We start from the raw sequence: 11,603 nt of genomic DNA, 5'->3' as shown, positions 1-11,603 counted from the left end.
TCTAAGCCACCATCATCTCCTGTCCAATTCCAGAGGGTAAATCCAGAAGCTGGATGGATCCTTCTAAAACCGAAAGCAGACCATTTCATTCCTCTGCTCAAAAACCTCCAGTAACTTTCCATTTCACACAGAGGAAAAGCCAAAGTTCTTAAAATGATCTATAGGACTGTCCTTAAGCTTACCTCTCTAGCTTCATCTCTTTCCAATTTCTCCTTTTATAATCTCCTTCATTCATTCTGGCCCCCTTACTATTCCTCAGAAATTGCAAACATGTGCTACCTCAAGGTAGTACTTGCTGTTGCCTCTGGTGACTCTCCCCCAGATAGCCACAAGATCAGCTGTCATATTTCCATTAGGTCTCTGCGTTAGGCTTCTCATACTGCTAGCAAGTGCCGTCTCCCTCATACCCTGCCTTATCGTTCTCCATTGCACTGGTCACCACTCTCCCAACAACCAGAACCATCTCCACCAGGGCAGAGGCGGTTTCTTGATTATTGCTGTACCTCCAGCACCCATAGTAAAGTCTGGGGCATGCAGGATAGAATGCTCAGTAATGATTTCTCAAATGAGCAGGTAGTTTTAGAAGTGTGCTTTTAACTCAGTTTTGTCTTGTACACTGCTCTCATCTGGTACCCAGTTTATGTTCTCTGTCACTGGGGAGGGTAGCTGTTATAGTAGTTCAGAGACTGTTTGCCAGGGGGGCAAAAAAAGAAAAGGTGGGGGTGGCAACAGTTTTTGTCTTTGCCCTCTTGACTTTTGGCTCAGGAGTGTTGGTGGTTGGGGTTGGCCCCTGAAATTGGCTTAGTGAGGAGGAGGCTATTGTGTGGCTTAGTTGGTATCCCTGTCCTCTGAGATGTGAGCTGAAATGTTCTCAGGGATGTCAGGAAAGACTTGCTAGGCTGAGTTGACTTTCCCCCAGAGACTGTGTGACCCATTGCTTGATTTTGCTTATTGGACCCCCATAGGTGAAACTGGTACAGCATACCTATTCCTGCCTCTTTGGGACATTCCTGTGTAACAACGCCAAGGAAAGAGGGGAAAAGCATACTCAGGAACGGACCTGTTCTGTGTGGTCGCTTCTTCGGGCAGGCAACAAGGCTTTCAAAAACCTATTGTATTCCTCTCAGTCAGAAGCCGTATGTATCTTTCAGCCTGTCCTCTGCAATCAGCAGAAGGAATTTGGGGGTGGGTGGACATAAGGGAGCCTTTTATAGTAGTGACTGTTTTCTAGAAGACATTTCTCTTATCTCAGGATGGGCTGATCCTGTTTTTTCCTACTGCTGTTTCCTGAGAAAAGAACATTTCCTGGTGATGCACTGATTTGCTTCTTACCGCTCTTAGATCAAGCTGGTTTGGTTAAATGCACATCTTCACCTCGCCATTCTAGATATGAATCTATTCTGGTACCTCCTCTGGAGCTTAATTTTCTCCTAAAATGTTCAATCTAATGGGTGGAAGACAATTAAGTTTTTCCCTGGATGACCCCGATAGCTCAGAAGGAGCCGCCACCAACTTTGGTGCCCTTTTGGTGTTAAGAGGTGATCCAGCTGCTTCTGTCTCAGGGAAAAGACAGCTAACTGCATCTGACATTGGCATATGTATCTTTGCGATTCTCTGCTCACATGGAGAGCTGTTAGGCTGTTCATGACTTTAATCCCCAAAGGAACAGCTTCTGTTAAGCAGAGAAAAGGAGGCGCGTGTTTCTGTGTCAATACATGATAATTTTCCCTTTGTCAGAATGCATTTTAGAGGCTAAAGAAGCAAATGGAGACAAATCAGAGGTTATATTGCTTAGCTGGACTATTATTATTGCCTCTCACTAGATTTAAATAGTTAAAGGCAAAGATGTAAGATAATTGCACTTCTTTCTCCCTCACTATGCCTGCTGTGGAAGTAACAATACTGAAAGAAAATTTCTTCCTTTTTACATGTTTAACATAAGTGATCCTACAAGTCAGGCTTGACATTGTCTTCTCAAGCAAGCTTTTCTATTAGCAAAACGATCTAACAGAAAGACTTACTTTCTTATGCAGTAAAATCAACAAGTCAAGCTGGTGAAAGTCAGTCTTTCAGTAAAGGTGTCCTAAGAAAGAATTAAAAATGAGAACTGGGGGTGGGCCACGGTGGCTCAGCAGGCAAGAATGCTCTCCTGCCATGCCAGAGGACCCAGGTTCGATTCCTGGTGCCTGCCCATGTTAAAAAAAAAAAAACAAAAAACTGGGTTTTTAAAAATTCTCCAGATTTTCATACCCACAAAAGACTCTCAGATAAAAAAAAAAAAAAGGCACCAAACAAAATCTCTAGTCCTTCATTGGTCCCCTTGAGAAATAGAGACCTGTATCCACTGATGCGACTTCCCTTTGGAGATTGTGCTGAGTCTTTTGGGTATTTCAGCTAGGTGCTTGTTCTTGATCCTTTCTTCCATACCTTCCTGAAAGATTTGGTGTGGGGCATGTGTAAACCTGTGTCCTCCCTTTTTTCCTCAGGTGCTGTACCCGGTGTGCCACGTACGTAATCTGATGCTGTGGAGCGCAGTGTACTTGCCCTGCCCATCCCCATCCACCCCTGTGGATGACAGCTGTGCGCCATACCCAGCCCCAGGCACTAGCCCTGACGATCCACCCCTTAACCGGTGAGCCCAGGGTTGATACCACAGGCTTCAAGTCCTGTGTGCAAATATTCTGATTTTGGAATGTGCCCAGGGATTGTCATGAGAGCATGATATTGTCTGGATTCAGAATATCTTTTTTAATCTCTCCAAAGGTTTGTCAGGGAAGCTGTAGGGTACAAGCCTATGAGAGGCCCAAGTCCTGATGCAGGGTGTTGGGCCCTGTTGCTCTGTCACTCTTGTTAGATGTGTTGAGCAGTTTCTCGGTGATGGACCTAATTCTTTGGGTTCCTTTGGGACTACCTGGCTTGTGTTTCAACCACTGCTCTGTACACCTGACTTCCTTCCATAATTAATCTTCTCAAGTTTGAAAGGCAGATGCTACTAGATAGAAAGTTTGACTTTGCCACTGGTGAATTAGTTTTATTGAATTCAGACTGATAGATTTAACTTCAAATATTGCAGTATCAAAAACTAGCAATGCTACTTTCCTTTGCCACTAGTTGAGAAACCCAGCAGTATCATGGTGAACACCTTTTATTTAAATATATCATTTGATGCTACCCTATGTATGTATTGGACATGGGATAGGGGCAGTGCAAGAGATAGTCTGTAGACTACAAACTAAGGAGCTCTGCTTCTCCAGCAATCCTAGCCTCACTTCAGAGATGCCATAACTCCTTGCATGGTCAGAATGGACCCAATTGTGAAACAGCTGCCTGTAGATCTATTACTTCCTTATGTCCCTGTGAATAGTGTGGCAGATTCTCATTTTTTTCTTTTAGGCTACCAAAGACTAGATCATTTGATAATCTGACCACAGTCTGCGACAACACAGTGCCTCTAGCCAGCCGGCGTAGCAGTGATCCAAGCTTGAATGAGAAATGGCAGGAACACCGGCGCTCGCTTGAACTGAGCAGTCTGGCTGGTCCTGGAGAGGAGCCTCTTGATGCTGAAAGCCTCGGGAAGCCAGTGAAAGTGCTGGGTGGTGCCGAGCTGTCTGTTGCAGCTGGGGTGGCTGAGGGACAGATGGAGAACATTTTACAAGAGGCCACCAAAGAGGAGAGTGGGGTAGAAGAGCCTGACCATAGTGGGGGCATTGTGATGCAAGAGGTCAAAGAGGAGGCTCCCTTAGAAAAAGAGAGCAGGAGGAACATCCCTGAGGGTTCAGCTGTAGTACTTTATAAAGAACCAGAACTGGATGATGCTAATCTGAGAAGCCATCCAGGCACAAACCTGTCTCTGTTCTCACAGGGTATTCTTCAGCAGCAAGAAGTGCACAGTGTTCTCTTCAGTCCTCTCCAGGAAACCCCCAGGGGAGAGGACTCCCAGGAGATAACTGTGGCACAGCCTCAAATAGGAGATGTCCAAGAACACAGGGAGGAGGCAGTTCTTACAGTCCCAGCAGATGCAAAAATGGGCTATGGTGCCTCACAGTCAAGTTCTCTGCAGCTCCCCCATATACCATTTGAGGCCAGAGGACCAAATGTGGACAGTTCCTTGGATATGATAATGGAAGAGAAGGTAAAGCTAGAAACTGGGCCCCAAGAACATCATAGACCTTGCCTGGTAAACACTAGCAGGTTCAGTGGCAAGGACATATTTGCCCAAACCACAGAGCCCAGGCCTTATGAGAGGAGCCTGGCTGAGAGGCCGCAAGCGGGGTTTGCGGTGCACAGGACTTCCCCTGGCAGCACTCGCAGCCCAGTGCGGTCCCCTTGTGCCTTGCCTTTAGCTGAATGTAAAGAGGGGCTTGTGTGCAATGGTGCCCCAGAGACTGAAAACAAGGCCTCAGAGCAGCCCCCAGCCCATAGCACATCCCAGCAGTACCCCACACCCAATGGGCATTGTGCCAGTGTTGAAACTGGTAGGAGCAATGACTCACTGAGCCGCCAGCTGTCTACCACAAGCTGCACCTCTGCCCACTTACATTCGAGGAACTTGTACCACAAGTGGCTACACAGTCATTCTGGGAGACCATCCACAACCAGCAGCCCTGACCAGCCTTCCCGCAGCCACTTGGATGATGATGGCATGCCTGTGTACACGGACAGTATCCAACAGCGCCTGCGTCAGATTGAGTCAGGCCACCAACAGGAAGTGGAGACCTTGAAGAAGCAAGTCCAGGAGCTGAGAAGTCGCCTGGAGAGTCAGTACCTGACCAGCTCTCTACGCTTCAATGGGGACTTTGGAGATGAGGTGGTAAGTGAACCATAGTACCTCCAGAGCATGCTGAGGCTGGGTACCCTTTGTGCCTAGTGCATGTGATAGGTGAAGATTTCTAAAAGAATAGGAGAAGGTCCAGAACAGCTCTGTTGAAAGAGACTGGAGATGTCAAGTCTCAGCCATGTCAGAGACAGTTTGCCTCTTTTCCTTTACTTCCCACTACTGTCCTGTCTAAGGTAGCTACAGTAAGGAAGAGAGTTAACACTTACTGCATGCTTGGTCAAATGCCTTTGGAGAGAGGATTATGAACTCCTGAGCAGAGTGCTATTTGTAAAGTCATACCAAATCTTCCTGCTAAATTTTAGTGTCTCTCCTAACTTAGTAGCTAGTGAACTATTAGTCCTCTAAAGACGGGCTGTAGCAGTGAAGGTTTAGTGCTTTTTTAACAAGTACTTGTGTTTGTCCTGTGCCGTAGAAATGGAGAGAAGGGATTGATTTTTAGTGCTGTTGAGGAGTTAGCAGTGATGGGCCTGGTGACCTGAAGTAGGGGGTGCCAGATAGGAGATTCCAAAGGGAGGTGCTCTCCTTGCTGAAAAGGGCTAACTCATTGTGCTCAGATGTGAGTGTCAGTCTGGCTCTGAAGTGTTCAGCGTACATTAAAGGCGGGCATATCCAATAACTTTTGAGTTCAAAGTGGTTTCTTTGCTTTTCCCTCATATTAATGATGGTCTCTCATTTTCCTGATGAATCCTTCGGCCAAAGAGGGGCATGCTCAGAGCACTCAGTTCTAACTGAAATAGCATTGTAGGATTGACAGGCCCATGGACCAGAGCTTCAGCTGACACTTGAGCTCACATTCCATTCTGGTAACTTCCCATCTTATTTCCTGGAACCCTCAGTCCATCTTCCCACTCCAGAGTCACTACACACAGACTGCGACATGTGTATCCCTCTTCCAGCTGAGCTCAGCCGCATCTCTGCACCTGTTCAACCCAATTCCTGATGGTCGATGCATCTAAAGATTTGGCTAACACCCAAGCCGAACCATAGGCCCAGAGCTCCCTTCTTTACCAAGCCCTTTCTTCTTTTGGGAGGAGACCAGGTTCATTCTGTTCAGCTGTGTTTGTTTGCCAACAGACTTCAATCCCCGACTCGGAAAGCAATCTGGATCAGAACTGTTTGTCTCGCTGCAGCACAGAGATTTTCTCTGAAGCCAGCTGGGAGCAGGTGGATAAACAGGATGCGGAGGTACAGGCTCAGCCCCTGCTCTGAGTGCCATCCATGCAACTGTTTTGTGGTTCTTCACCCCCATCCCTACCCCATGTCCTTGTCCAAGGAATAACCTCTGGCATCACAGCTCCTGTGAGTTTCTGAACCAAGGAGACTCCGCAAGCTGGCCCTCTCTCTTCATTGCCTCTATGAACTGGAGGCCTTCCAGCTCTTATAGCGACCCAACGTGCTGCTTCCTGCCACTTTATCTCAAGGGAGTTTTGGAATCCCCTCCAGAGAAAAGATTTGGACGCCTTTCTTGTACTGCTGACATCAGACCTGCTGGGCTGGTGCCACTGGAGCCTGTATATAGTCCTTGTGACTCTTGCTGTCCCTGGCATGGCTCTGCTGGCTCTAGCTGGACGACCTGTCTCCTCTCGCTAATCTAGCCCCGTCTGTTTTGCAGATGACCCGCTGGCTCCCTGACCACCTGGCTGCCCACTGCTACGCATGTGACAGCGCCTTCTGGCTCGCCAGCAGGAAGCACCACTGCAGGTGCCTTTTTGGGGGTGTGGTGGTAGTGGTGGCCAGGGGAGCACAGGCTGAAGTTTGGCCCATAGGAGCCTATAGAATGGAGGGATGCCAGGCATCTGGCTGGCAGTATTCTGTCTGAGGCAGACACTGGGGTCTACAAAAGTCTTTTCTGTCTCTGAAATTGGTTTTTGCAGAACTGCATTTGGTATCTTTGTTGCAATTTTAAATTTTGAAATGTGCAAATAGCCTTTCTCTTTTATTTTGCTTCCCAAATTGGTGGAGCAATAGCCACTATCCAAACCATCATTTTTTTATTCCCAGAATAAAATTTCTTCTGTTCACCTTGGCTGCAATGAGTTTTTCTGCTGTAGGCGGAACTTTATTTTCCTATTCTTTATCCTGCTTCCTGGCCCCAAACCGGTTTTCCCTTGTGTTGATTGTGAGTGGGCATGGATGGGGGGAGTGATAGGGATGGCTGAGGACAGAGTCTTCCAATCCTTAGGGCTCCCTGACTTCTTACTTCCTTCTAGGTTGGGATTGTGAATTGCTAGGTCTGCTTTGCTACAACTAGGGGTGGCTGTCTGGCAGATGTTCAGTGTCTTGAATAGGAAGTTTTTCTGAACTGGGCCATAGCTTTCCCAGACGAGTGAACCTGGATTGAAAGTGGATTAACCTCTGTCCAGTAATGATGCTTCTAGAACCATGTATCTCCCTACCTTGCACCCCAAGCCCAAATGTCTTTGATCACCTTCTCCTCTGAGCTCTTTCTCCCCTCCTTGCAGGGACAGTGACCGTGTTGATCAAACGTGGTGAGCATTTGCAACAACCTGTCTGTGATGTCTGCATCATATCTACAATAACTTCTCCAAACTAACGCTGTCATTTCTCCCCTCTTTCTGCACTCACTGGGACTGAAGAGCAAGGGAGGCGGGTGGGCTTGGGGGAAAATCAAAACAGCTGACTTGAGACCATTTAGGACTGAGTCAGGTTATAGCCACACACTCCAATTCTGGCATACAGGTCAGCTGGGCCCTCCTTGCTTGTGGAGAGAAGTGGTGTTTCAGCAGGGAGTGGTCTTGGTGGGATAACCAGTTGGGTTTTCACCCATTTCTTTTGGGTCAGCCATTCACCAAGATGCCAGAATGATGCTAGTGAACTTCCAAGTCAGACAACATCCCTGTTCCTTCTTTGTTGTTTTTTTAAGAGACCAGGACTGGACTTCATAGAATTGTTATAGCATAGCAGACTCTGTTTAGGGGCTTTAGTCAGATAGAAATGCTTAGTTGATTAATTTCATGGTAGGCTTTTGAGCTGAACTCTAGCAGGTATGATAAATAAATGTAGATGTGCAGATGCTCAGAAATAGACTTAGATAAATTTTCTGTATGACTACAGGTTTTTGCTGACTCATGATTTTTGGAAACAGAGTTATGAAGTACTTACTCCATTCCAGAAGACTCGGTTTTGTGTGTTTTAGTTCGCTGTCCTTCTGTTGCCCTGTGTCCATCCTTTTCTTTCTGTGGTATTCTCTTCTCCCAAATGTTATACAGTATTCTGTCCTCCTATGCTTCATTCCTTAGTCCTGCATGGGTTTGCATTGAGTAGCAGAAATGAAAAGTTAGTAATAATCACTAGCTCAGAAGGAGGCTTTCCCTTTGGCTGCCTTCCTCTGGTCTTTGGTGGGCTGTGTCAGGCCTTGTGGGGTCTTTTGTTCTTGGGCTCATTGAGATTATTTGAGTTTTAGGGTCCAGCAAAAGTGAGGTCATAAGGTGGGCAGAAACTCCTGTCAATTTCCTTTCCTGTCAACCATGAAATGTATCTGTCTTGGGTGTGTGGGCCTTCATGTGGTGAAGGGGAGAGAGGCTTGAGGCCTGGGGCCTGGGTACAGTCAGACCTTCAGAAAGAGCTGATTTCCCTGAAGATGCATGGGGCAGAGAAGTGAGCTGTAATTGACTGACACCTACCTAATAAGAGGGGTATGTGTGTGTGCATGTGTGTTCATTTGTGCTGTTTTCCTTCCACTTCTCCTCTTTGACTCTCTTGAGCATGTGTCATACATAGGCTGCTTGTCTCTTGGCTTCGCATGCTGCTGGCAGAGCAGTCCTAGATGGCAGCAATCTGTCCCTATTGTTGCCTCTGAGCCTCTGGGGAAGTGCCCCTTTGGATAAAGCTCCTTACTTCCAGCTGGGCTGGGTAGGAATTTCTCTGCTCTGAGGGACCTGGAAGCAATTCCACTTGACTCTGGCATTGCCCAGGTGGGTGGGGCTCAATGGGTGTTCCTGAACCAAGACTTAAACCTGTTGAGCTTATAGCTGCTTCTGCCCTGGGCCCATTTTTCTCATAGGTTGTTCTTGAACAGCATCCTCCTGTATACCTGGGCCATACTGGTGGGTCATCATGGTGAAAGTAGTATGAGAATACACTGGGGTAGGGATACCTGTCCTGCCTGCCTTGCTCCTGTTTAGAAAAATAGAAGCATTTTATCTTGGCGGAATCTCCAGCACAGCCAAATTATACACCAAAAATGTTCTGTCTTCTGAAGTTGGTTTCCTTACTTCGTACCTGCTAGCTGAGATTAAAATTGTTTTGTTTCTCCTTATCTCAAGGAATTGTGGAAATGTATTCTGCTCCAGTTGTTGTAACCAGAAAGTTCCAGTTCCCAGCCAGCAGCTCTTTGAACCCAGTCGAGTGTGCAAATCTTGCTATAGCAGCCTACATCCCACGAGCTCCAGCATTGACCTTGAACTGGATAAGCCCATTGCTGCCACTTCAAACTGAAGCTTGGTGACACAGAGCAGGCAGAGGCCAAACTGCTGTTCCTCTTAAGCAGACTGAGAGGCCTGTGCACTTTGGAATTGGGGCGTGGAACTACCTGTGCAGAATGACAGAAATTTGGGATCTACCACTGACTGGATTGTAGATTGATTTTTTTCTAATCTCCCCCCCCCCTCCTTTTCCATCCTCCTCCTGCTCCTCAAAAAAGAAAAAAATCCCCTGGTTGTCTTAAATTTTTTTTTTTTTAATTGGAAGACCAGAGATTGCCACACCCTCTGTAACTGCTGAACTGGCTGCCGTCAAGCTGTGTGGCAAGTTGGCTTGATTCCTTGGGATAGGAGGAGGTTGGTCAAAGCCTGCATGGAGGCCTGAGGTGTAGGGGTGGAGGTGGGGATGAAACCAGTGTTAATGTTTGTGACCATTTTTCACATCACCACCACATTAGAGCTGGTTGGAAAACCTCTGCTGCTGAGGATGCTGGAAGCATGTCCCCTAAGACGACTGTCCTGGGTGCCTTCTTACTCCTGAGAGGAGCTGGGCCAGCTCCTATATCACCGGGTAAATGAGATTGGTGTTTGGAGGGAGGCCCCCCTCTGGAGAAGAAAAGTGTATTGTCTTCTGAGATAGGTGAGAGGGGCTGGCAATGGGTAGCCCACCCAGCTCCTTAGCAGCAAGAAGTGGACTTCCCTGTTTTCTATGGGATTCTGTTTCTAACTTGATCCAGATTGTCTAGGGTACCTTCATTTTCAGAAGCCTGCCTCAGGGAGCCAGGCTGTGTGGCACTTTCCACCCTCAGGCTTAAGAGTGCAAATTGGCCAAAGTGCAGCGTCCCCAAACAATCTTCTCTTCCTTGGCCAGCACAGGGAAATCCAGACTCAGGGTTCCAAAAATTCCCCATTCCCAAACCAAACCAATCATGGATCTCCTCCTTAGGGGGTAGAATCAGCCTTTTAGCATGCAAGCCTCTGGAAAAGGGAGCATGTCCCCATTACAATCGACCTTCTTCCTCCCTCTCCCCTTGGAGCAGCAGGAAGGGCTCAGCTGTCCTCCAACTTTGCTCCCATGGTGCCAGAGTGAGTGGGCACCTTATCAGGCTATTGGCCAGCAGTGAATGGCCATTTGGTGAATCTGCAGGGTTCCTTAAAGAAGTCACATGGCCTCTCCCAGTGAGCTTTGATGTGGTCCAAAAAAGAGCCTTAAAACAATATTTGGGGTGGAGATGGTTGTTGGGAAGGGAGGAGAGTAACTTAGGTTTGTGCTTTGTAATATTTGTGTCCTTGTTTTGTGCCTGCCCTCCCTCTTGGGGAAGGGCCATGCTTGGCTCTGCTAAAAGTTGTTAACTGGTGACAGGGCAGATCATAGTGTGGGGTGGGAGTGAGGCCAGGGAGTCCTAAGTTCTGACCCTGGCCTATACCCCCATCTTCCTCTTTGGGAGAAGTTTCTGGGCCAAGGGCAAGTTGTGTTTCAGGGAGGTGACTCCTGTGTGTTTGGGTGCGATTAAGACGTGACCCAGAGCCTTCCCCTGAGTTGTCAGTCCAGGCAAAGCCAAGAGTATCTGAGCATGTCTCTGACTTTCCAGCAGCAGCACGTTCCTCAGAGTTTGAGTTTAGTGTAACAGGGTGTAGTTCTTCCCCACACTGTGTGGTCTGGCCATGCAGGCAGGGAGAAGTTGTTATAAGTGAACATTGTGCAGTTCCTAGTGACAGGTGCCAAGAGGTTATACGATACGGGTTTCTTGGGTCTGATGTACAGTGTGAATAACTGCTTGCAGCTCTTAGTCCTTTTTGATCAATGAAGCACTTTTTTAATACTTTTCTTTGTATGTAAAGGAGGAACCATAACTCTCCGTAGCTGTACATATAACCCTTTTATCCTAAAGAGGAGTCAGTCAGTACTCCTATATTTTTCATTTTTTTTTGTCAAAAGCAAAGAAGTAAATACTTTAGAACTGTTAAATATATAAATAAAATGAATAAAGTTTAGTGTTCCGCATGGTAGCGTTTGCTAACACTTTTCTAATTCTTTCCCCTGTAGTTTATCCCTCTTCATCCCTTTTCATTCTCACACAGGAGAAATGGTGTGAGGTGCCACTGGAAAACTGGCCTTTGGCAAAGAAATTTACAGATTCCTTTTCAACTACAGATCTTAGCAGGTAGCTACACCATGATGCCCAAACACTGAAAATATTTCCTTGATGATTTTGCCCCTAACCTCTTCCAGGCTATAAAAGATAAAGCAATCAGGTACCTTAACAATCAGCCCTTGTTCTTTATTGAGAATTAAGCATCTGTAATAACTAAAGTACCACTGA

At 46.9% G+C, this 11,603-nt stretch overlaps 1 protein-coding gene across 14 annotated transcripts in view; it reads left to right on the top strand.

Moving 5' to 3' along the window:
• Positions 1-11,289, top strand: part of MTMR3 (myotubularin related protein 3) — a 238,401-nt gene extending 227,112 nt beyond the window's left edge. For 10 of the 14 annotated variants that reach the window (XM_077160596.1, XM_077160599.1, XM_077160600.1 and 7 more), the window contains 7 exons: positions 966-1,136; positions 2,487-2,632; positions 3,394-4,810; positions 5,912-6,022; positions 6,450-6,538; positions 7,300-7,326; positions 9,124-11,289. In XM_077160596.1, the coding sequence (XP_077016711.1) occupies positions 966-1,136; positions 2,487-2,632; positions 3,394-4,810; positions 5,912-6,022; positions 6,450-6,538; positions 7,300-7,326; positions 9,124-9,295 (2,133 nt within the window). In that variant the 3' untranslated portion in view covers positions 9,296-11,289. The remainder of the gene's footprint in view (positions 1-965; positions 1,137-2,486; positions 2,633-3,393; positions 4,811-5,911; positions 6,023-6,449; positions 6,539-7,299; positions 7,327-9,123) is intronic. The other 4 variants (XM_077160603.1, XM_077160602.1, XM_077160604.1 and 1 more) reach the window with 4 other exon arrangements.
• Positions 11,290-11,603: the final 314 nt, after the last annotated feature.

The sequence above is a fragment of the Tamandua tetradactyla genome, chromosome 5 (assembly GCF_023851605.1).
Source record: "Tamandua tetradactyla isolate mTamTet1 chromosome 5, mTamTet1.pri, whole genome shotgun sequence".
NCBI lineage: Eukaryota > Metazoa > Chordata > Mammalia > Pilosa > Myrmecophagidae > Tamandua > Tamandua tetradactyla.
This window is presented reverse-complemented; position numbering and strand designations above follow the sequence as displayed.